The sequence below is a fragment of the Kryptolebias marmoratus genome, linkage group LG13, assembly GCF_001649575.2.
Source record: "Kryptolebias marmoratus isolate JLee-2015 linkage group LG13, ASM164957v2, whole genome shotgun sequence".
NCBI lineage: Eukaryota > Metazoa > Chordata > Actinopteri > Cyprinodontiformes > Rivulidae > Kryptolebias > Kryptolebias marmoratus.
Window position 1 is genome coordinate 12,362,993 of NC_051442.1, and position 26,260 is coordinate 12,389,252.

At 38.7% G+C, this 26,260-nt stretch overlaps 2 protein-coding genes across 2 annotated transcripts in view; one reads left to right on the forward strand and one right to left on the reverse strand.

The window, feature by feature from the left end:
* Positions 1 to 4,923: 4,923 nt before the first annotated feature.
* tmigd1 (transmembrane and immunoglobulin domain containing 1) overlaps positions 4,924 to 26,260 on the forward strand; it is a 30,791-nt gene continuing 9,454 nt past the window's right edge. Inside the window, exon 1 of the mRNA XM_025006317.1 lies at positions 4,924 to 4,987. The gene's annotated coding sequence lies outside the window, so the exon portion shown is untranslated. The remainder of the gene's footprint in view (positions 4,988 to 26,260) is intronic.
* slc47a1 (solute carrier family 47 member 1) lies at positions 12,871 to 25,931 on the reverse strand. The gene is made up of 17 exons (XM_017417966.3): positions 25,710 to 25,931; positions 25,317 to 25,418; positions 23,233 to 23,301; positions 22,979 to 23,127; positions 22,674 to 22,716; positions 20,735 to 20,779; positions 19,953 to 20,050; positions 19,194 to 19,291; positions 18,955 to 19,068; positions 17,282 to 17,349; positions 17,055 to 17,163; positions 16,861 to 16,936; positions 16,709 to 16,778; positions 16,449 to 16,581; positions 15,027 to 15,121; positions 14,252 to 14,356; positions 12,871 to 14,177 (listed from the first exon to the last, which is right to left on the reverse strand). Exons 1-17 carry the CDS (start codon positions 25,914 to 25,916, stop codon positions 13,812 to 13,814), a joined length of 1,947 nt encoding a protein of 648 aa, XP_017273455.1. The 5' UTR covers positions 25,917 to 25,931; the 3' UTR covers positions 12,871 to 13,811.

Here is a 26,260-nt window from a genome sequence, read left to right on the forward strand (position 1 = left end):
CCGACAGCCAGCACTCCCCCAGCTCCGCCCCCACCGCCTCACTCCCCTCCCCAGTTCCCCCCACCCCCACCCACTTTCACATTCCTGAATGAGAATGGAGACTAATTCAGTCTATTTGTATTAATAGTAGCTGCTTGTGCTGGTTTTCCAACAGCATTAAAAAAAAAAAAAACTAAAATCATTGGAGTGGGAGTTGCTCTCGTTAGCGATCAGCTCTCACTGTGAAACCTCACCGCGGCGCCTGCACTCTCTGCTGTGTGAATACGCTCACAGCTGCATCTTTTGATGCATTTCATTTAGGCAACATTTTAGTTAAGTGATTTATGCAAGTTTCAGGAGACTGGAAACATTCAGGTGCGAGAGACCACAGAGAAGCAATTAGCCTTTTCACTGTGTAACCATGGCAACAGCGTCAATGACAGACATTTTGATTATTAATGTTTCACTGCCACTTACTGAGTTGGAAACTTTACATTGTTAAGAGAGCAATGAGTTGGAATTGTTCCTGTGCAGCTGTCTTTTTTCATCAGTATATATGACCCGATCTCTGACTTTGTAATCGCCTGCAGTGGCGACCTTTAGCTGTAGTGACAGCACATGCATATATTCAGCCAAACATCTTTGAACACAGTGCGTGAGACATGAGCAAACATTCACACTGGGCCAAACCCTAGTTTGGACCCACTACCATTTTGTAAACACTGCACTGGTTCAGGATTGTTGTTTTTTTCCACTCACATTCAGTACAAATGCAATGAAGATGTATGTATGGAGCAAATGAATCAATCCAAGCTTCTGTCTTTCTAAAGATAAATGATTGCACATGCAAAGAGAAAATGAACTTTTTGTTTCCTATTAATTTTTTAAAACTGTATAATGCACGGCTGTTTTCACCACTTGTCAGAGCATAAGGGGATCAATTGAAAATCACGAGTGAGCATCAAATCTTTGTGAGATGCTGGTAGGTTGCGAGCACGAAGCGCCATAGATGAGGCCAGGTGCGTCTTTTCTTCTGTAAGTCTGATGTCAGAATTGACGTTTCTCTCTTCACTTCCACAGACAAGATTAAAAAAAGAAGCTCCGGAGGGGTGAAAGTGATAGAAACAGGTTGCCTTCTCTCCAAGGTCAACCAGCTGCCACAGCCAATGAGCCTCTTCAGTCTGGGAGCCAACAAAGCACACAGTCACTTCCAGCCATGAATTTGTCATGCAGCTCCTGATCCACGCTCAAACAACAAAAACACACAGTCACTTATTATATGAGCTTAATGAAACACTTTTCACTGACTCATACAAGACGTCTTCAAGAACTTGATGGCTTTAAATGGGCTTTTTATTCTTTTTTAAACACTTACCGCACCGCTTCTGTCGGTGCTGTCTGAGTTTACTCCTGCATACAAACATGGAGCTTCATCAAGGGTGTTATGGAAAGGACAATGGGGAACCAAGCGGCACGGTGTCGCATTGTTTTAGAGGCTGGATGACTCACAAAAGACAAATCATGGCTGGTGGCATTTGAGAGGGCTCGTCCATTGCATTAGGACGGCACTGTTAAATCAACAGCGGAATTATAATGTGCTCCTGCGGCGTTGTGTTCCTCCTGTTTTAGCGGGTCAGACATGGAATTGATTAAGGCACAGTCCAACCTAATTACAGGAGAGGCTCGAGAGTCACACGTCGTGACTGTAATTTGTTTTTGAGGAGGAAGAATACCACTCCTCTGCTGCGTCTTCCTCGCCAATCTGATGAAGATCCCCGAAAACATCAAGCCGTATTTATAGAAGCCTACTTTACAATTTGAAGCAATGCCATGACTGTTACAAGTAATTTCTATATGACTCACCACAGAGAGTCAATGGCTCATACATCATCAATAGAGCGCAGAGCGAATTCTGCTCTGCTTTAGTCACGGCTGAGTTACTTTTCATGTGCTGTCATTTTTTTTTTTTTTCCTGAGATGCTTCAATTATTGGTTCCTTTGGCGATTTCTAAGATTTAAGTGAAGCGCTTGCCACTGTTTAGATTTGAACTGAAAATACCGTCACAAATAGGTTAGACAGACCGCACCTCCGCCTTGCACCTCCCACCGTATCATTCAGGGTTTTACCACGTTTCAAAATAATGGCTCTCAGTAGGGTTCAGCTCTCACTTAGTGGCTTGATTTTTCTCCCCCCACCCCCCACCCCTGTCTGTACTGATAAAAAGAAAATTACACAAGATTACCCTCATACAACAGGCTCAGCTTTAAATGCCTTCATTTTTTTTCCCACTTTGAGGTTATACACATGTGAATGTCAAGTACGTGCAGGTGATACACACTGATTGTAATCCCTTTTCCTTCCCGCTTGCTTTTTCTCCATGTATCCACCTCTGTCTTCTCTTTGTGTCTCATTTGCTGCCTCTGACTGACCACCCTCGCGCACTCTGCCAATGTTAGGTAGAAACGCCCGTGTTGTGTCCAGTGTGATAGTCCGTAATGTAAACCGTGCAAATGGTTTTAGCGTTCCACAAGAACCAGTTTATTATTGCTATCGTTTTGGGGGGGCATCGTCATTATCAGCTGGGGCAGACGTGGCGGGTCCCTCTGCGTCATTGTTCAAACCTCTAAAGCTTTTGCCGCCAAAGCTAGCCACAACATCCCCAACATTGGGCGGGTGTGTGTGAGTTGGGGGGGGTGGACGTCAAAAATCACTCTGGCGCTCTCTCAGAGTCTCTCCTCTCATCCATGGCCTGCCCACTGCCACCCCCTCCTCTTCTCTCTGCACTCTGTCTCTCTTTTTTTTTTCATTTTTTTTGTGGTCTCTATTAAATGTTCACTTCTTTTGTCTCATTCACTCTTTCTTGTTCCATCGCACTCTATCTTTCTGCGTGACACCCTTTGCCCTTATCTTTTTTCTCCTGCCGCCATTATCTAAACCACATATCTCTTCATCTTTCCCTCAATTCTCCTCTCTCATCGTCAGGAAGAATTTTCTAACCTAGGCGTACAGATAAATCCCAACACACCCCTCCCCACGCAAAGAAAAAAAAAAAGAAGCTTCCCCGTGCACACATTCGCCCCCTTCCATCGCCACAACCTTCTAGTCTCTCCAAACTCCCCCCATCACCACCCCCACCCTAATCCTAATCACACCAGGACCGCCGTCATCAGCCCCTTATCTCTCTCCACCAAATCTGCTGTGACTCAAAACAATTTCCTCTCATTTGCGATTTTACCGCCCGCACCCCTGCCTCCTACAGCTCCATCAACCCTCCTGCCCCCTCATATAAACGTACTCCCACTCCCCAGCACCCAATCACTACCCATCCATCTAATAACCCCACCCAAACGCGCACACAAACACAAACACATGCACAAATGCCCACTGTGAGCGGTCGCCATTAAGAATGACGGCTCATCATCGTGTGTACGCGATGACTTGCCAGTGTCATCCAGCGGAGCCCGAGAAGAACTGCAGTGTGACGTCACGGCGCACGACGACCACGATGGTTGGTGGAACATACTTACGTATGTGTGATTCTGGGATGGGGGAGAATACAATTTGGTTGGTAGGAGGACCCGTTGGGCGTTGCTGCATCACTGAACCAGGAAAATGAATGAGAGGCAACATTAAGTGTCACCCCCTTTGTCTCCCATTTGCCTCTGCAAATTTCTCTGCTTTTTTTTTCTCCCCTCTGTTCTTCACGTCTCCGGAGTCTGCAAAGATGTGTGTTTAATGACTGAAACCAGCTGATGGAGAGGCAAATGTTCATTAAATATTTGATTAAATGATAAGAAATCCATTCAAAGTTCAGTGAGGCAGCCTGGTGTGTAAAGAAAAATGGGGAAAAAAAATAAAAAAAATTGGGGTGTTTGAATTTCAGCCGGCACAAAACAGCACCACCCACTGGGAGATTTTTATAGCCACGACAGGAGAGATAGAACTTCCTCACTGAGAGGTGTTACTACGGCAGAGCAAAACACAATGTGTACTACATGACGGCTCAACGGGAAACAGGGGAGTGAGTGTTGTTTTACAGTGACAGACTCTGTATGATTTATCTCAGGGAGAGAAAAATAAACAAGTCTGTTTCTGAGTGAAAAAAATGACATGACTTTGTTCTGTTGTCTCTGCATTATTGGATTTCAGCAGTGTATTATGTCTGGATCTGACATATCAGGCATTTTTATGCTGCACTGAAACAGGTTTGCTGACTTTTGTTTTTTATTTATTCTCTTAACAGCATAAGACCAGACTTTATGTTATACCACAAGCAAAGGACATATCATCTTGCACCCGTCATATCAAAACAGACAGACCCCAGTGCTTCCTCTAAAACTACCAATAGTTATAAGTTGTATAGATTTAAGTTTTGCCTTTTCCTTTAGGTTTTCTGCAGGTGTTGTAAAGTTATCAGCTTGCTGCACATCAGCACAATAGCATGTGCATTGTATTATTTTTATCTGATGTTAACGGGTTAGCATTCAGACCAGCTATGACTCAAGCCATGATGCCTATTTTCCACACAACAGGTAAGTCTCAGGGAAGCAAAATATAGAAATGTAAGCTTTTTTTAAACATCATATCCACTTCATGTCAGCGCAATACACCTTCCATCACACTTATGGTAATTTGTCATTAAAAGTATACTATTGCCTACAATTATGATAATTTTGTTTGAATTTTGGCTTTTGCGTGCCAGAGGTCCCAGTTAATAGGTCAACTCTTTGATTTTCATTTTTATAATCATACTTTTTTGGTCATTGACCTAATTACCTGCTGACCAAATAAAAAAACAACAACAAAGATAATTTAGTTCACTTTCTTTTGTTAAACCTCTAAATTGTCCTTAGATGTGAGTGAGAGTGTGAATGGTTCGTTTGTCTTGTTTGTCTCTATTTGGACGTGTGATGGACCTACGACCTGTCCAGGGTGTCCCCCCGCCTCTCGCGCAGTGACTGCTGGTGAAAGGCACGGGCTCCCCGCAACCTGGAAAAGAAAAAGCAGGTAAAGAAAATAGCTGGATGGATTGATGTCTGTTGTTAGAGAAAATTATTCTGTAACACACAGAGATGTGGTGGAAGTAATGACTGTATGCAATCAACCAAGGAAAAAAACTTCCATTTAGACTTTTGTTGTATCTATTCTGGCTTTAATAGCACAAATAAATAAAAAAATCCTAATCCAAACGAGATGTGGACTGTTGCTATGTTGTTACGTTTCTTTTAAAGAAAAGAAAAGTTTGTTTTGACCCCCTGGCAAACTCAGGCATCACCAAACCTGTTTTTGACTGATAGAGTTGGAAAAAGTTAAAAACTTTAATGTCCTGTTAAGATTAAAACCATTTCATCAGCGACTCTGGAAACCTGCCCGTTTTCTTCCACCAGCCATCTTTATATGAATCATCAGCCCTGAATCAACTAAGGCAGCATCATCTTGTTGTCAAATGCAGATGTGTGATTCATCGCTAAATATTACTTTCATCCAATTATCCACACTCCATGGCTGCTTCACTTTCATTCCCTGAAGCCTTGTTTGCTTCGATTTACATGTCAGGCATGAGTGTTGGACTCTGCTTTTTGCCCTTGGTTCTGTTCAAAACCTTTATGGACAGAACTTCTAGGAGCAGCCAGAGGGTGGAGGGTTTCCAGGTCGGCCGGCTTCAGGTTTCATGTCTGCGTTTTGAAGATGATGCAGGAAAACAGCCAGAATTAATCTTAGCACCTCAAAGTGTGAGAGCCCTCTGTCAGAAACCCACGGATCGTCAGCTCGGTTTGGCAGATGAGCTATTGCCTCTAGTGGAGAAGTTCAAGTATCTCAGGGACTTGCTCGTGATATTCACAGGCAGACTGGAGCAGTAATGTATCTGCTGAACCAGTTTGTCGTCAAGCAAAAGCTGAGTCGAAATGCAAACTCGTCAATTTACATGTCAACCCTCCCAACCCTGATTTTTGGGTAGATTTGGATCCTAAAAACAAGTTGTGGAGCCTCATCTGAAGGATGCCTGGGCTCCATTTCAGGGCCGAATTGAGGTGGTAAGCAACTTAGAAAAAGCTCAGAGTACAAATGTTTCCCTTCCCATTAAAGAGAGTCAGTTTAGGTGGCTGGGGGCAGTCATTAAGGACGGCTTCCCGACATGTTCCAAGGGGTTTTGGATCTGTCCCAGTGGGAGGAGACCACAGGGCTGATTAAGGACTCTCTGGGTTGAGTATTTTAATGGCGAGCTTGGAAGCACTTCGTGTTTCTGTGGAAGAGCTGACAAAGGGACCTGGGTTTCTGTTTAGACTTTTTTCCCTGCAACCCTTTCTAGGAAAGTGATCAAAGATGGATGGAAGAATAAACAGGTGTTTTTTTTATTTTATAATTGTCACGTATGTGTATAAATCTTATTTCCTTCAGCTATTTTCACATAGTTCAGTGACATCTTCCTTGTTTTTCTTTTACAATTATTTAATTCTGTTTGGGCTCGATCATAATTTTGGACACACTGAGGATAACTTGGGACAAACAGCTTTTTTGCCGCACTTTGTGCTGAATTACCTTTGTGAAGAAGTTTTATAATTAATAACATTCTTTCAACGTAAATGTTTCTTTTTTGTTATGATCAGATTTTAACTTATGAAGGAATGTGTTGTGGACATGCATGTATAAGTGCAATTTTATAGTTTGTCTCGTACTTGAACTGACAAAAAAAGTGTTGTGTTTTTAATTAAAAAAAAATGTTCAGCTGTGAAACTTCATTGTTTTGTGTCATATCTGTGATTTCTTTTTAAATAAAACTGCTGTATCAATGTAATAAAGTATAATTCTCTCTCTCTCTTGTTTTTACAAGAGGTTGTAGACTTGTCTATAATTAAATATTTTTATTCCCGTATCTTAACTTAGTGCCAGTTGAAAAGGTTGAAAGCTCTTCTACTCCTACTGTCGGTCTAATCATAGGCATTTTTAATTATGATTTGATTAGGAACCACTTCATCTCCTGAAGCTTTCGTTCACAAGTGAAAAAGTGTGACACTTCACGGATATTTTGGCAGGGTTTGTTTTAGAAAGGTGACGCTTGTTGGTGGACTGGAGGTGGAGAGACCTGACTAGCAGCATGGCGTCCACTCTCACACACCGGGACAGAGGTGTGCAGACACGGCCTCCTTGGTTATTGATTATTACACTCGTAATTAGTTATTGATTACTCCCAGCTTTTTTTTCTTCTCTGTGTCTGATGGAAACAGTGCTGTAAAGAAATACTTCAGTTTGGAGCCGATTTCTTTTTTTCTGCCAAATTTCATTTGAGAAGAATCAGAAACAAACAAGCAAAATAAATAAATGAAACGCGCACACACAAAAGTCGAGGGTTTGAACAGACAAACTAAAAGAGACGAATCACCTCTTCCTGCTCGCAGTGTTGACTCATGCTGCAGATCCTGCATCACAAGCATCATGACTCGAGGATTTATGATCTGCGGTTTTGCTTTTTAAAAACTGGTGGGAAAGAGACTCAGTACTACCACACCAAATTTTAGCTCACTATCTGTAAAACGGACTGAGTTAAATCCATTTTTGAGTTGGCTGAGGCTGATTAGCTGTGGCATCCATCTTAAATAGTGTTGACTCCAGTTGTAAAAGTACATCCAAAGATTACGTTCTGAGATAAAAAATTAAATAAAATTTGTCCAGTGATTCATGAAATATTTTCCTAGCAGACATACAAATGCTGCCTTTCATGGTGCCTGGCAATAATAAAAAAATAAAGAATTTAATATTTGTCCACCATATTTACAGAGCTAAAATTAACCTATAGTAATCGCACATTCAGTCAGTACAGCCAGACAATGACATGATTACCAGCCTTTCATGACGGAAGGCGATAATAAAATAAATTTAAATTTCTACCCCTGTTTGTGCATAATTAACAGACTCTTTCCTTTTCTACAAAACAATAGACACATTACGTTTGCAGGAGACTCTTTAGCCTAAATTTGTAATTTTGTGAGGAGCAAAGCTGCAAGCAACCTTTTCTGTGTCCACTTTTCACTTTTGCGCAAATCCACAAATTAACAGATGAGAACATTAAGTTTTCTTTTGTGTGAACCTGCCATTGCCCAAAACCTGTCAAAAACCTACTCAAGCAATCACGACAACTGCTTCCCGAAGTGAATTAATGAAAGACATTTAGAAGTACAAGGAAGCTGCGGTGAAACCAAAGCATGACACATGTCAGCTGCCACAGCAAATTAGATTATTTTCTTACCTCGCGGCCTCTTGAGGCAACATCGTTTTAATGATTCATAACTCAGTCAGCTTCTTTTATGTGTTGCACTTGGAGGTTAATGTTTCCGACATGATTGGCGAAGTTCATTTTTGTTTTGTTTTTTAACGTTATGACAAGGAAAATTCATTCTGTTTTTCAGTTCATTTCACAGTGGATGAGCTTCTTGATCAGCTCTGTGGACGTGGCGTTCTGCAGCCACCTGGGAAAACCAGAACTGGTGACGTTATCAAAAGGTCTTCGGTTCTGCTTTTGTATGATTTCTGCCTTTAGAGATTGATTAATTAATTCTTTTGGGGCTACCAATATGTACGTTTTACATTCATCTTCACAAGCATGTCAATAAATGTTTTCATTGCTAACTTCCATGTAAAGGAACTCATTGCAAACAATGAAATTAAACATTAAAAAGGTTCTTCTGAACTGTATCAAAAGGTGCAGTTTGAAAGAGTTCACTCCAGCAGTTTTCCAGATATATATTGATATGCATATCTGGAATGCAGGTACGCACTCCATGAAAACAAAGCACTTAGCTGAATCCAACACAAACCACAGTAAAGTGATTGATCTACATTAGGCCAGCTGTAGTCTGTGTAGGTAAACAAATATGGTAGAATCAGTGACAAGTGCAGAGGAAAGACATTAAGGTGGAAATATAAGAGTGACTGCTGCCAAATGCAAAAGCATTATAAAGACAGAGCTCAGAATTCAAACATGCATGGCTTGTGCAAAACTACTTCTTGACCGGTAAGATTATCATCAACTCAAGAAATCTGAGCATAATGAGGTACAAATACATCAAAATTGTCTGACTTCTGAAATATATTTTTATCTTTTCTTGATTGTATTTCATTTATCCTTTTATACTTTTATGTTTTATTTTGTACGATTAAGTTGTTGTGTTTGTAGAGAGAAGCAAAGCAGGGATTTTGTTCTGAAAAGTTGTACAAAATGGCTTCTTCAGAGTAGTAAACTTCTGGTTCCTTGTTTACTTTAGAAAGATATATTAGGTAAATGCCTACCTCAGCCAACAGACAAACCTCCATTGATCTTACACTCCAGCGTAATAGGGCTCATTGGCTGAAGGCTGCAGGGAAAATGGGGACCCCCCTTAGTGTGTTGCTATGACGATCACATCTTGGAAACGCAAACCAAGTCCTGAAGATATTGTAACGCAGACCGGGGGTCAGGGCCACTTCTGAGAAACTGCCGATGTAGCTCTGTGGTCCAGCGCTGTAATTTGTACTCTCCATGTGTATGAAATGAATTTTTAAACTGAGTTTTTATTTTTCTTTGACCAGTCTTTGTTGGATTGCAATTAGTTCCTTTAATATCATGAATTTTCAGTGTTGGTGTTAAATGTCAGGTATTTTCACCAGATATGGTCTGGTTTCAGCATGTCACGCTGTCATATCTCAGGTGTTCTCCTTTCGTGTTGTTTATTAAACCGGGTCAGTCCTCAGCAGCAGCTAGTGCTCCATTTGTCTTCCTGCGTCACCCTGCAGGTTTATTTATTTATAAATTTTTTGGCAGATGACTTTATTTTAATTTATTTCCTCTTTTCGTTCCCCCTTTCTGAGGAGTGATAACCGAAGTGATTCTCCGAATGGGAGTTTTGGTTCTGCGCTTAGCTCGTTTCCCTGCTGGGTTGTACTTATTAAGAATTTGCCCATTTTGCTGGCTCCAAGGGGGGGGGGGGGTAAAGAGGTCGCCAGGTGAACCTTTTCCAGGAAATCAATGCCTCAAACTTACACAATAGCGCAAATTGGCATCAATGCTGCACGCTGTATACACTTATTAATCATGCATCAAGTAATTCAGAGTGGATTGTTTTGTACTTGTGTACAATTTTCTCTTTTCTGCGTGCCATAAAGACTCCCTCAGCTTCACTGGGGAATTCAGCATCATAGGCTTCAACGTGTGTTTTTGTGTCTCTGTCTATATAGGCTGTATGAAATGGTTGCATTATCAATCTAATTAGCTCCATTTACAGGGCTGAATTATGTAGGCTTTACTTACCAGCTGCAGGGGAGGTATCTTCAGAATCAGGTGCAATTCATGCTCGAAATGCCGGCTGAAAGTTTATCTGTGGTGAGATTGCTTTTTTGTATTTTATGTTTTTTTTTAAATATGTTAAAATTACATGTTTTGGCCTAAGTGGCATCGTGTGGCCTCATGTGATACCTGAAGCCAAGGGGACGCGATTAAATGTCGCTACAAATATCACGTTTTCTGTTTACTGTTTGCATTCTTCAAAAATTATGACTACAGGCAAGGGGTATGTTTAATCCTAATTGTCAAGAGGGAATTTATATCAAGACTTCTTTGTGTGGGAGTGGCAGAGACTGAATGTTTTTGATTTCTTTTTGTGTGTAGTTATTCCACCTGACATAAATGCAATAAATCTGCCCTCCCAATGTCATAATTTCACTTAATCCCTTGATTACCTTCTTGTTTTGTTTACAGAGTAATTTGTGTGTGAGTGTACCTTAAATTTGCTTCAAAAGATGAATAGTTACTATGGAATATATAAATGGGTGTCTAAAAACTCTTACTTGTATTTTTTTTTTTTTTTTTTTTTTCAAAAAAACAACATAAATAAATACATTTATTTCCCATTTTTCAGAAGGGCTGCACAGTGTTGTGATGGAAGCACTGATATCTTACAGCAAGAAGGTCTTGAGTTAGAATTTTGAATTGCTCCGGTCCTTTTGTTGAGCAGCACGAGAACGTTCAATATTGTCTTGACCATGAAGGGAAGGATGATGTCTGGTTTGAGGTCAGTATGGAGTTTATAGTTTGTGGTGCTTGTGCAGATTCTACATCAGTGTAGAATGGCAAAATGAAACAAAAAACATTTCTACATGCAGTTAAAAATGAAAACATAATTACATTCTCAGTTTTTGTCAGTGCAGTTTAAACAATATCTAAAACATTGGCAAGCTTAGTAATCTTTAGCAAAAATACAAATAATTCTTAATAGAAACTAACACTATGTTACCATTAAAAATTTACAGTGAAAAAAAAATCTAAATAAAATGGAAAAATATTAAAAGCTAGTTTCCATTTTGTTCTTTGGTTCATTGATGCTGATTTGCAAAAACGATCAAACCTCCATCAGCAAATGTTGGCTGAGCGTTAGCATACATACATTAGGTCTAAGTGTGGCTGCAGATTTCCATTTTATCCATCATCTCTCAGTACTGGATGACTGTTCTGCACTGCAGACACAGTTGCTCAGTGAAATGGCACTGCAGTGCAGCACTGTGTCTTCTCGATGTGCACGCCAGTAAATCCTTCATGCCTCCCACGTCATCTCTCACATTTGTCAGGTGACTGTGATATATATTTCAAGGCTTTTTCTTAGCTCAGTCCTTTCTAGGGCAAATCTTTGTCACGTCTGGCAAACAAAGGATTAGGTACATTTAAAAAAAATATGACTAAACCACCAAACTTTTCAAATACATGTTTACTTTATATGAACATGGAAAAAAAAAGCTCCACACAAGATGTGTATTCCCAACCAACGTATGAATAGATGTCACAATGATTTAATGTTATACTTAGGCTACCACACATCTGTGTATGTGTGCCTTCATCACAGGAGACAGAAAGGGTATGATTTCTCTTTGGGGTTTGTTTTTCTTTCCTTTGATTTGTGCTGCCAAATTTGATGATAATGAGAGGTCTGCATGCTCACACTGCAACGTGCCGGCTGGATGCAGACATGTCACATTGAGCATATCAACCACCTGTTCCCCTGTCAGAGCAAATAACCTGCCAGCTGTAGCTGCTCCGTAATATAATCCTTAAAAATAAAGTTCATCCTGCTTAGAGGCAAACAACTTTGATTGTTTGTTTTTTCCTAAATTTGTAGGTCGGTTGTCTTTGGCTCCTGTTATTTATTAATATTCATCTACAGCCTGAAACCTGTTAGCTTAACTTAATTTAGTTTAAAGACAGGAGTCTGTGCCTAAATGATACAAAATCTGCCTGACAACACATTTAAAATCCATTCTAAGTTTATATATTCTGGTTAATCTCCGTTGCTCGTGCTACGTTAATCACTTGCTGGCTTAAAATAGCTACTGTATATGTTGCTCATTTCACACAAACATGAGCTCCTATATGACTCCTACTCTCCTAGCTCTACACACAATTATAAGAGGTAGTAAAATCCCTTCACCTGGATACAAATGCTTTAGTTGTGAGAACTAGCACAGTTACATACCTATGCTAGTCATTCAGTGACCGGGGTAAACCTTAATTCTACAAAAAAAAGTCTACAAAATTTAAAAAAATTAAATTCTGGTGCATTTTAAATAGCAAGAAAAGAGAAAACCTGCCACATCTTCATACCCTTAAATCTTAATACAGTAAATCTCTGAAATCATGTTAGTTGCAATTATAACAAAATGGTTGGGATTATTTTTTGTGCAACACTGACCACATCCTTTTCCGGTGAGTGGTGACTTCATCAGTGTTAGTGAGGTGTCCATAAAAACTTCTGTTTTATCCTGTGCAGTTAACACACAAGCCCTAGTCTTTATAGCAAACGGATGTATGTCACATTCACGTAAACATGCATATTAATTTATTATTATTCAACATGTAAATCAGGCTGGATTCATACATGGATACATTTTGCTCATCAGCAGAGATATTGTCACAGGCTCCTCACAGAGACTGCAATCTGGGCCCGCTTACCTCCAGAGACTGCAATCAGTAACATGCTGGGGCATCATTAACAAGTGAAAAGTGACTGGAAAGACTTCTTGTCAGTATCCCAGGACTGAGAGTTATGATGCACTGTGCTTGCTGAAGAAAATATTAATATGTCTAGCATGTTCATGATTTCTTTGACAAGAATTTCTCATGTGAGTGCACCAAAGTTATGCCCTCTGTTGGATAACAAGCAGCGTTTTATGTCAGAATCATTGTTAGGCACTCCAAATGTTATTTTTATTGAATAATGTACAGAAAAATGCAGTATGCTAAAAAAAACTTATTAATAAATTATGTCTTTAGGAATACAAGGGCAAAGAGACAATAATAAAAGAAGATAAAAATTACTTACCATCTGTTTATGTAGATACACTGTCTTATTTATTTACATGTATACATGTAAATTTTACATATGTATAACACAGATATTTACATTTATTTTTATGTTAAAATATAGGAAAAACAATATAAGGTCAGTATGCAAGAAGATGAAGTGTATCACAGTGCAGTGCATAAATCAAACCACGAATACATGAAATAATCATATCTATTTGTCGTAAAATGTCCGTTCCTCCAGGAAAAAAACAATTGCTTGTCTCAGTAAAGGATTGGTAATGCACCTCGTTGTGCCAGTAAAGCCCCTCAGACTGATGTTAAACACAATCTGTGTTGCGGGACCTTTGTTCTTCCTGCCGGTGTCAGTGCCATTTGATTTCATTTGCTCAGCAGTGGAGCACTGAGGCATTTTTCACAGCGCAACATAAACCCGGTGGCCTCTTAAAAACGAGTGTGTGAGAACCAAGTCCGGTCACAAGGTGTCACCATTCCGAGGTTAAACGCTGCTCAGAAGGTTGTGGTGAAGTTCAGCGGTATTGGAGTGGAGGTATTGGCCCAGCTGAGGGTAAAGTTAGTCCTGCTCTGGGGACTGGGCTCCGGCACAGGAAAGGCAATGTGGAAAGCAACTCCTACAGTCAGCATAAGAACTGAGAACAACAAAGTGAGTCCCCGACGCGTGATCAGCTGGGAGGCAGAGAGCTTCCCTTCAGCTTTGGTGTTGGAAGTGTCTTTGCTCTGTTCAGCATCTCTCTCAGTCCCTCCTGCATTCATATTTTTTTCCTCCGAATCACAACTCATCTTCAGCTCCAGATCTTGGGTAATAACAGGACTGTAACCGTCTGTGTTGAGAGCTAGTTCGCTGTTCAGCTGTGCCTTTATGGTGCAAAACCAAAAAAAGCTGTTAATAAATGCGCGAGCAGCCTCAATATCAAAACAACAGGACTTACCATGTCTGGGCAGAGAGCAATGTCTGGCAGCATTGCTTCATTCAGGACTGTACCGACGGGATATTTAGGTGTCACCACTACCATTTTCCCAGCTCGCACCTGAGCCTGAAACATGTTGAAGAGAGGTTCAATATGCACAAGTACATATTAGATTTAAATGTAACATCTACTGGATAAGATTCACAAAATTACCCAATCTAAAAAACAGATACTCTACTGTACTCTATGTTCTATGCATGTGTACACAGTTTTCATTTTTCATTCACATTTATTCTTCAAAAAGCTGGACATTTTTCTACGTATGTAAAATAGTCCATACTCATGATTTAAAAAGCAAAATGCTAAGATACCCATGCCACACCAATATCCAAAGAACTTTTTAACTCGGCTAATGATTTCCCCAAAACAATAACAACTGTTTTCTCTTAGACCCCGTTTACAATTTGTTTATTGATGACAAAATCAGAAAAAAAAGCTAGATTGATGCAGAAAAAAACAGCACAAACAGCTCTGTTACTGTGTTGATTTCCAGGTCACAATGTAATAATGAAGTGTAGCAGCACAAAATGCTGCAGAAGACAAGCAAAGATTTTTATCCCAATTGTTCATTCAGGGATTAATATGAACAAATAAAAAACATCTGCCTTTATTTAGGAGTTCTCAGAATGTGCTGCTGTGGTTTGAGTTTGACAAATGTTTTTCCAATCTTTTTTTTTCATCAGCCCTTCAGAAACTTTTACAGAATGTGCTTTTTAAAAAAACGAGAGTATCTTACCTGTTGCGTGACCTTTTTCCAATTGAGTTTAAAGATGACAACAAGAAAAAAACCCGTCTGAAGGAAAACACAAATTAGGAGACTGACCCAAAAACCTAACAGGAAAGACACAAACACATAATTAATTATCAGACACATAATTAATAATTAAAACATGCATTTTGTATATTTACATATAATAAAAATACAGAGACAAAGTTCACATTGTGCAAATAATACAGTTGAGCTATTGGTTGCATTTAGATATTAAAGTGTTGATATTATGATGACAATATTTGAATTTTCATTTATTTTAATAGACTGAATATCAACCAAATTTCTTATTTGAACCATTCAGTGTTGAATTCTTTTAATTAGGATCAAAATAACACTCTGATCAAGCAACAATGACTTCTTTTTAATCATATTAAGATTTGATAAAAGCAATATACCAAGCATTTATCGCTTAGATACTGAACTAAACAAATTGGACATCTTCAGATCAATCAGTCACCCCTCTGTTATTATTCAGGTTATTTAAAAAAAGACTTAGCTGGCTGCTACAATTAGAGGCTGTACTAAAGAAAAAAGGGTCTCTATTTTTCTAAAACACAATTAAAATGCTTGTCACAAATCTTTATTGGTCACCAAAGCCAATGTTTTCAGAGGCTATAATGTTCTTCTCTCCTAAGATCAGCATTCTGATGTGCCCTGATAAAAATACTGTTTGTGTACGTGCGCACGTTCCTCTGTGCACGCTCAGTTTGAGTGGACAGTCAAGACCTCCTCCATGGCAGGGGGTAAATTGTGGACATGCAGGGAAGAAAAATTTTAAAATAAATAGAAAACAGGAAGATGGACTCAGTGGGCATCGCTAAAGACTCCTGATTTCAATGCAAACTATAAACTTAATTTTCTGTTTATCTCAAGGGTGTTAAACTTTGAACGTACAAGAACTGAGTGAAAAGCTTTAGTCTGTGATCTCGTTTAAAGAAATTGCAGCAACACACTGATCACTGACAGCTGAATTTATGAGGAAGAAAATCCTTTTATTGTGGAAGCTACATAGCCATGCAGGGTATCTTGATGGTTGTTTTTGTAAGGCTAATATTAACTACTAAAATAAATAGTTTTATGAGGACCCTTAAGACAGTCTGTTTACTTTAATTGCAAAAAAAAAACATTAATGTGCAAACATAATCTTGCATCAAGAATATATATATATATTTGTCAATTAGTTAATTTAGTTATAATAATAGTATGAATAAGATAAATCAGACATTTTCTTATACATAACAGCCCCTTTACAAGTGACTTCCTCTTGCACTGTTTTGTGAAAACCCAAATCTAAATCTGAACCCAATTCTGAAAACCATCTTTGAGACCTAAAAATGCTCTCAAGATTCAGGCAGAGATGGCATATATATTATTTGAATGAATTACCTATTATTCTGAGGTCAGTGTAAAACATCAGTCCAACTCCTATAGGCAGGCCAATGAAGTAGTAAGACACCAAATTGGACAAGGCTGCAATTGTCTGCATCCCAGATCCGATAAGTATTCCTGAGCAGACGCACTGAAAAGGCCCAGAGTTTGACACAAAAAGAAATATACACTAACTTTTGGGGAAAAAAACGAACAAACGAGCAAGCAGTTCTGTGTACGAGCCATCAGTGTAAAACATGACAAGAACAGTAACATACCAGAAGTGCATCAAGGAACTGTAGAAACATGTAAACTGTCAAGTTGTCGGATACGAGCGCCACAATCTTGCTGCAGATGGAACGATAAGATCATCAAAACAAGGCTGGCTTTGCACAGCGCGAGAATAAAATTGTGTTGAAATGAAACTCACTCATCTGAGGTAAAAATGTAGCCAAGGATGGACTTACTGCCAGCGAGGACAAAACCCTGGAGCACAGCGAGCCCACCTACAGCAAGCAAAAAGGAGCGGAATTATTGCACAAGTCACGATTTGTGTTCAGACTCACACAAAAGTCAAATATATTTTGGTTGTTGAACATGTTTTTAAAACATTGCGCTTCCTACCTGATAGAACTAGGGTGACTTTGCAGGTGACAATCGCTCTGGATGTTTCTCCAGCCCCCAGGGCATTTCCAACACGCACACAGGCAGCTGCATGGATCCCTAAAGGGAACTGCAAAAACACGTTTGACTCACTGGCTTCAGCTACAGTGTGTACTAATGTTGCAGAAAACAAACAACACATTTTCCAAAGCGATGCGTTCGTGGTAAATGATGCTCGTGGTGCCTACCATGAATGTTATCGCTCCGATTTCCACTAAGATATGCTGGGCAGCGAGAGCCTCCTTTCCAAGCATGCCTGAAGAACATTCAGACATTAGCATTATCATTATGATCTTCAGGAAAGCTACAGGAAAGAAACTCACACAAATTAAAATGCGTATGTAATGAGGACACATATCTTGGGATAGTCTGTTAGCTTTTTTTGTTCAGTATGAGTTTTGTCCAGAAAAGTAACCTTGTCAAACTACATTGTTTTTACTCTCTTCCATTTAAATTTCCATAATTCATTGATCGCAAGGCTTGGATTCAATAAACTTAGGAACTCAATAAAAATACAGAACACGAAACAATGTCAATAAGAAACAAGACAGTTTTTCTCTTTTTACGGGACACGCTGAGCAAGAACCAGACAGGTTTAAAAAACATATTTCTGTACTTTTTGTACAAGCTCCTGCCTTTTCAGTCTTTTTAAAATGTCATTTTCCCCACTTCAATCAAAATGTGGGATAAAGTCTCTGAAAGCTGAGTGAGTTGCTCAATATATCTCCTGGTACTGAAGTAAAAGTCGTGCAACACCATCTTTCTTTAATCTTTGCGTGTAATTGTTTGTCTTTTTAAATGTAATTGTATAATGTGTATTTTTGGTAGATAAAGCTTACATTGTGCAGTTGCATTAATGATTTATTTTTTGTGTGAAGGCAGCTATTGGAACTACCAGAACAAAACATATTTCCCCAAAGGGACAGTTACCTAAATGATGTCATTTTGTATTATTGGAGGTAAATACAGATGACAACCCATTCGCCTGTACATCAGATCATGCATTTAAATTCTTATGATGCTTAAAACTTTAGCAAAGAAAAAAGCAAACACATGCTTTATAAAGTTATACCAGCCTTTTTGTGGTCATGCCAGACCATGCAGTCTCTCTCTCTTTACCTTTTTCATTTTAGAGCACAAAGTGAACGCACGATGCCCATGCTTGTGCAAGCGTTCCTGTTTAGGAACACAGGACTTGTTCTGCTTTTATTCCACTGAATAAAACACTTTCCTTAAATAAAGCCCCCCACAAGAAGAGGGATTCAATCTATGCATGTTAGTTTTGGGTTTGTAAAACTATTATTTGGGCTGCAAGTTTTGACTTTTAGACATTTTGTTTTGGCACCAGTGGTTGTCCAACTCCAGGCTGGCATGCCACAGAGCAGGAAAAACACTCAGATTAGAGCACACAAGGAGGGAAAGTGACAGCATTCCCAAATAGTTATACTGTTCATCATCTCATAAATAATTGATTTCATCGATATTATGGTTAAAAATGTGTAGTTTTGTTAATTTCTTTGAAATCAATTGACTTACAGTGATTATTCAATAGATTTATACAGTGTGGTCTTAAATATTGAAGCATTTTGTTTGAGTTATTTTACCAACATGCATAGTTTTCCAAAGAAGATTTAGATGAACTAAATGACCTTTTTAATAATTTTTAATTTAAACTGTGAATATATGTTCCACTCATCTGGGCAGGATTTACCTAAAGCGAGTGTATGTGCTTATAGAGGGGATTACAGCTGAGCAAACACCAATTACAGTTATCTCTCAGAGAGGGAAGTGTTCAGGAAATTAATGTGAGTCATTACAACGTCCTCTGATGCGACGGAAGCATTTTTGTTTCGACACTCACCTGCAAGGAAACTGCCGATCTCCCAGACCCACCACTCAAAGCAGATCATGAAGGCACTGGGAACGGCCAGCTTCATGTAGGAGCCCCAGTGCTGCAGGCAGTCAGTGGACCAGCCTGTGGAAAGTTTCAGAGCAAATCATGCATGATTCCACTGCTGCAGGTGAGCAACTTAAATCATGTTTTTTTTTTTTTTTTACATCTGCTAGGATTTTATATTTCCACGTCTGTGTGCATCTCACCTCCCCATGTTTGTTGATGGAGCTTCTTCCACCTGATGTAGCCAAACAACAGCAGGCAGATAATGATCTGAGAGAGGCTGTTGGCGACTGCTGATCCACTGCAAACACGTCAAAGAAGAGTTTTATTTATTTAATCCATTGAAGGAGGGACAGACGTTTTGTGGGGTACAGCTATGAGTCTACCTTGAATCAGAGCAGAGATATGGAGAGGGATCACACGCTGGTCAGACCCAGAAACTAGAAGTTACGTTTGGGTTTTTGCTCTAACAGTCTGACAAAAAGGCCTTTGATAGTTAGCAGGAGTCCCTGCTTGATGTGGGACAGAGGAGGAGGGAGAAACTGGACCCAAGCAGAGAGACCTGATTGGTCAACAGCCTGATGAATCAAATGTTTGTCCAGCTGGAACAAGATCAACTCCTGTCACAGTTCTCTCTTCTCTCTCTGCCCCATTCTGCCTCCCTCTCTAAATAACACTCAAAAATAATAAACTCCAGTGAACTGCTGACTGTGTCAGAACAAAAAAACAAATCGCCCCTCTGAGAAAGATGATTAGATAAAATGGATAGAGTCCTCTGACCTATTTCTCCTTCCCGTCTCCTGTTCATCAGCTCATAGCTCTTTCATCTTTAGATTTTATTTTTTCTCAAGCTATTGATGCCTGACATATTTCATCTGCCATGCGAAGGGAGGTCTGATACCATATCAAACGATGCAAAGTCCATCGACAATTAAAAGGTAGAAATTGTTTGACACACTTACACAACTCCCAGCTCGAGAATAGAGATTAAAAGATAGTTGATCCCCAAGTTGAAAATGTTTGCCACTGCAGCTGTGTACATCTGAGGAAGAATAATCCCCTGATGGATAAAAAAAAAGACATCAAATCCTTAATTAGTTTGCAGAGGTCATACAGAATGAAAGTAATTATATAGATAAGGTAAAGTAAATATGTTTCCCTCAAAGTAAAGCACAACAGACTCTGGTGTAAAATCTCAACAGAAGGTGAAACAACTCTGGATGAGAAGATTGTTTTAGAGATCCTGGTGGTATTTTCTGCCACTGTAACTGAAAATTTGGCAATTAAAATAATTGTTTCATTAGTTGTCACCAGCTTACAAGAATATAAATCAAACCGTTGCAGTTACTTATATTAAACCCAGAGATAAAATAGACCTGGTAATAAATCAAGAAGTATAGTTTTTTTGGTGAAATCCAACAAAAATATCATCAAAGCTGTTGCTGTTCATCCCGAGAGGCACGCAGGGATCTGAAACACTGACCACCTCTCCAATATGGTGACACCATCTGTGTATCAAATTACTTCAAAACTCAATTCTGGTTGATTACTTGGAAAAAAAAAACAAATTTTTGTTTTAAGCCCATGCTGATATGGTTATTATGATACTCTTTCAGATAAATGAATTGCAGCAACAGGAAGTGATTTTTGTCCCTTTTTTGTTGTTGGTCAACAAACAGCACATCTTCTGAATTTTGTTAAAGAAACGGAGCAGAAGAATTCCTGCTCCAACACATAAACCTACTTGGTTTTGTAGGTAGGAAACTTGTAGCTGATGCAGGAACATGGCCTGTAACACAAAGAAAAAAAGGTTAGCAGTAAGGTTCACTGGATCATAACTTTCCTAAGATACTTTTGAGTATAAAAACCATATCTTTGTGGAAGATTTACAGTATAAACAATCAGAAAAATATTGTTTCCACTTGCCTTCTGACAGCTGCCTTGGACTTTAAAACAGGGCAACCATAAAATAACATTTTCTTTAATTTCTTGGCTTGTAAACGTCTCAGAAGTTTGATTTCAACAACCAGACTAACATTTTAGGGCCAATGAATCCATTAGTGCTAGTTAATGTGTACAGCCTCTTTTTTTGACAGCAGATAATGCAGGTTTTTTGTTTTTACTGATTTCCTGAAGAAAGTTGGATTTTACACAAAACCCCAACACCACGGTTGGTATAATTATCTGAATATTGTAGTAAGTCATAATATTCTTTTGCATGTTGAAATATCTTTACTGTGCTAGCCTTACAGTGACTGTTGGTGCAACATCCCAGCATAGATTAGACATTCCTGATATTTTAAAAGACAATGCATTTTTATAACTATGTTTGTCTAAAAGTGACTTCAAAAATGCATGTATGTAAAATTAAAGATAGTTTAATAGCTTACTCAGAGACCTTAAAGGTCTTTGAGTAAACAGAAACACCACTTTTCTGATTGTTTATTTAGTAAAGATTTCAAATATTTTTTTTTTATAAAAATCTGCCAAAATAACAGTAAATTATACTACATTTATTATCAAAAACACATTATAGGACACATTAATGGATACATTTTATTAAATTTCTTTAATTGATAACATTGGCTGCCTGAAGTTGCCATGAACTCGTAAAAACAGAAAATTTATAAACTAACCTTTGTTTCATGCTTGCGGCACCCAAGACCTCCTTCGGTGATTGGTTCATAACCCTTTAATTGTTTATCTTAATCCAACTTTAAGTTATGTTAATAACACTTCACAAATACTTAGTTTATTGGTTTACATTAAACACATCTGACTTTTTGGTGTTCCTCTATATTTTATGTAAATGGAAGTTGCAAATTTCCTTTTTTTTAATGGTTTATCAGAAGTGCAGCCACAGTCCGCCACATTAAGGACAAACTTGTAAAGATCTGTAAAATGCTGCCCCATCAATAGTGCCTGAGATTAACCTCTTTAAAGACTAAAGCTCAGAGGAATGTCGCTGCCCAGAGTTGCTCAAACCTATATGCAACGTAGAAAAGCTGAACTGATTCTGACTCTCTACGTTTTACACACCTGCATTCTGATCTGTTGTACATTTTACCACAACTTGCAACAAGATTGAGTTTAAAGGAGGGAACAGAGTCTGTGGCCAAACTGCAGATGAAGGAAATGAGTATTTAAGAATAAGAATGTGCTTTAAGGGTTAGGGAGAGTAATTGTGTGTACACATTTATGTTTGCTCTAAAGCGTAGAATAAATGTCAAATAAGACAAGATTCTGAAAAGAGCAGAACTGTAGATGAAAAAGGAGTTCTTTGAGATAATCCACTTAATAGGTCTCCTTTAAAGAAACTCTCTGATGTGTTGAGAAAGTTTAGACACTATTACTTTTATATACATTGAAACAATCCTTACGCATAATAGGCCGCTAACATGCATTTCAAATATTTTATAGTTGACATTTTAGCAGGTTTATGACACTTTACCTGGATTTTCTCAGTCAAACTGTGAACAAATTAGAATGTGAATCAAATGATGAAAATAAATATCCTGGCTATAAATTATGTACTGTAAGCGGAGGGAAAAAAACTGCCGTAAATGGTATTTATTGCAAAGAATCCAGTGTTTTTCCTTGACTTCTTTAGTAATATAAAATCATTTTGACCAGTATACTATATTGTTCTATTTGAATGTAAAAAAAGATATATTTTTACTCACTGGGACAGCTGGCAGAAACACCATCACATAAAGCTGGGCGATTCTGAAAATCCAAAGGCAAACAAAGTCATTTTTCTGATATAATATGAACCTATTGTGCTGCAGTTATAGAAATCTACACATGAGGTCATGTAGTGCATATAACTGATAAATATACATGAAAAGCTGAGCAATCAAAGATATAAAATGTGGTAATATAGATACCACAACTGCTGATAAGCATTACAACAGAGATTAAAATGTGCTGTTTAGCTAAAACCAGAATTTGCCTGAAAGAGAATAGTGTGTTGCTTTCAGGGATTTACCTGGCCACCTCCTCCTCTTGGTGTAAGAGGAGCAGTAAGTTGTGAGAGTTGATGAGAAGAGCCCAACACGGCAGACAGAACAGGAGCAGGATGAGGGAACTTCTTTGTAGAATTACCCCCACACGTTTCAGGTTCTTGCTGCCATACGTCTTCAAAGCGCAAGTGAGAAAATCTTATCAAGCTGTTTTCAGAGATTTTTTTTTTTTTTTGATCAAACACAATAAACTGATACACTGATAAGATGATCTGCTCACCTGAGAAATGAGTGTGTCACAAGCCATAGCCAGACCATAGCCTGTCGCAGTGGTGGTCACATTAATGGTCTAAAAGGAAAGAAACAAAAGCCACCTCAGTTCTAAGATCTTACAGGTCAAATGTTTAGATTTGAAGTCCATTTTAACTTTGACTGCAACTAGTTTGACAAATATAGGTTATGTGAGACACTTTCTGCTATTACATATATTTTAACATAGTTAAACAGCAACTTGGGCTGGAGCTTGTTGCAAAATTGAGTCTGTTTTGCCTTTTAATGGTCCGTTTACATTGTTGTCAGCCCTGAAAGTGATAGAAACGTCTGTGGTAAGATTATGAACGATCAGTATCTCACCTGTTGTAGATAGCTCTTTGAATAATGTCAATTTGGGGAAGCAAGTTTAATTCTGACCAGATCACCAAGATAACGGCGAGTCAGAGAAAGATGAAAGTGGATTGCTGCCATCCTAAAATAACTCAAAAATGTCATAAAGGTTTACACAAACACTGTTTTCCACATTTTTGCACCACCATCTGTTTCACTATTTAAATAGATACTTAAAACAGGAGTATAACATTTCTGCCGTAATAGCCATGTAATGCAAAACTGACAGCAATGTAAAGGTTTATGATTTTAAATTTTACAGACTTTTTATTTTTAGTTTTCTTTAAGACGGCAGCATTCCATTTTGGTCTTGGCCCTCCTCGAACAAGCCATTAGCTCATCCATCCGGTCAGAATTAAACTCTGTTTTGCCAAATTGAGGTCATTCAAAGAACTATGTACAACATGTTAGATAGTTATTATTTATAACCTTTCTACAGGATGCCACTTCAAAAGGTGTGAACTTTAGCTTTAGGTCGTGTCTGAAAGTTGAGCATGACACAAGCCAGGTTTTACGATATGGCTTTACAATAGTACAAAAGGCCACACAAGCAAAGTAAATGATTGTCTGAAAAAGTACATTGCACATACAGAGGCAGATAGTGTACAGTTACACACAAACTAGATTAAATGTGTTAATTTTTAAAATATATATTTTTTCCTTTAAGGCTAATAGTTCTGCATCTATAGCATTTGCAAGTCTTATTAGGCACTTATTGTGTTCAAACTACGTTCAGTCACTGGCACATTTTATTATTTTCTATGAACTGAACATATTTTTTTCATATTCAGACACCAGCAAACACATTAGCTTCAGAATCTTGAAAATTTGAGCACAAAAATCAAAAACAGATCAAACAGACGATTTCTGAAGAGCTAAACTTCTTTTTTATTCATCAGGTAGCGACTTCCAGTCCAGCATTAATGACAGCAAAGATAAGAGTGATGAGACTTTTAAAAGCACCTTTTATCCTTTAGCACTGCATGTTAATTTTGAGCAGATTTTACGCTAAGAGAGGCAAGTGCAGCTTTTGATAATTATCTTCAAATGTCAAATGACTCAGTAAACACAGCATATTGTGTTTTGGAGGCACAAACACTAAAGTGAAATCCTTTCTTATCCAATGCAGTTGTGGTGACAGCTCAGAAATTTATTTGAGTTATTGTCCTCTTTAAGTCAAGAATGTTTCACCTCATTGATCAATATTAAAGGAAGAAACCACACAGTGAGAGGCTGAATATCTGAGAAATCCACCAAGAAATTAGGAAACATTTAAACTTTATGATTTGGAAAGTCTGTTTTTTTTGTTTTGTTTTTAACAAATCCAGGTGCCTTCTCTGGGAGGGGAAATGTCTGCTTTTAAAAGACAAACTGATGGAGTTAACACTTAACTACAACACAAGCTTGTAGTTAAAATGTACTTATTTAGGTTCAGGAATCGAAAATGACTTGGTTACGGTTAGGAAGATATTACTTTCATTTAAGCGTCCTAAAAATGTTTTTATGGCTTATAGGTTAAATGTTGCCCCTTCTGCAAAAAGACAAAAAGCCTGCTGGACGTACATTCAGAATCTCCCCCAGATTATTTTCAAAGTTTAGCTTGGTAACAAGAAAAATAATACAATTACCTCAAACAGACACAACCACCCCCCCCCCACCCCCAAGTATGGTTCACATCATCTGAGGAGAACAATATCGTACCGCTGATGCGAGTGCAAATCCAGCCAGTTCTGTGTTGCCGATGTGACCACAGAATATGGTGATAACAAAAGGCAGGAGAAAGTTCAGGATTCGAGACAGCAGCTGTTGAGACAGAGGTTTGACTAATTTACACACAGTGGACAACTTATCAGCAACAAAGTTAGAAAGCAGCATTTGGAAATCAACAGTCTAGTGCTAATTTGTTCTTAAGTGTAGGCCTCATTTTTCACTTATTGCACACTTTATAAATTTCACAAGTGATTGCACTATTAGACTGAATTATGCACAGCAGCTTTACTTCTCCATCAAGGGAAAACAGTAAAAGAATGCACTCCAATCAGAGCACTTTCTAAATAACAGACTTAACCAACACTTCAGCTTTGCTCTACTCACCAGAGGGCCCATGAGTCGTAAGACATGGTAAAGTTCTTCTCTGTAAGCGGGTGGCAGCCAGCGTTTCGCACACGCACACCAAAACAGCTTGGAGCTGGCAAGTGTTGCCCCCTCATCCCCGAGCGCCCCCTCCATCTTGGCAACCCCAGCAACGGGTTCTGCACCCGGCAAAGGGTGTGCAGGTTCAAGAGAACCCAGCTTTTCCATTTAAACCCAGAAAGAGAGGACAGGAGCGAAAAAGAAAGAGGAGGAATAAAAGCTACAGAGCTGCAAAGGGAGGGNGTGAAGGGGTAAGGGGGGGAGTCGGCCTATCTTGGCTTAGAAACACAGTCCGTGGACTTTGTTTTATGTTATTCACTGTACAGTGCTGTTTGAAGGAAGGAGGAAAAAGAAACAGGGGAGTTGAAAATTGGTGTTTTAGCTCAGGGGCTTAATGGGACCTACTTTTATTCCACAATGTCGGGCACACAGGAAACACAAGCAGCAAGTCTGGTAAAAACTGTGTCAGCCCAGCTGGCTTACACCTCCAATAGAGGGGTCAAATCAGAAAA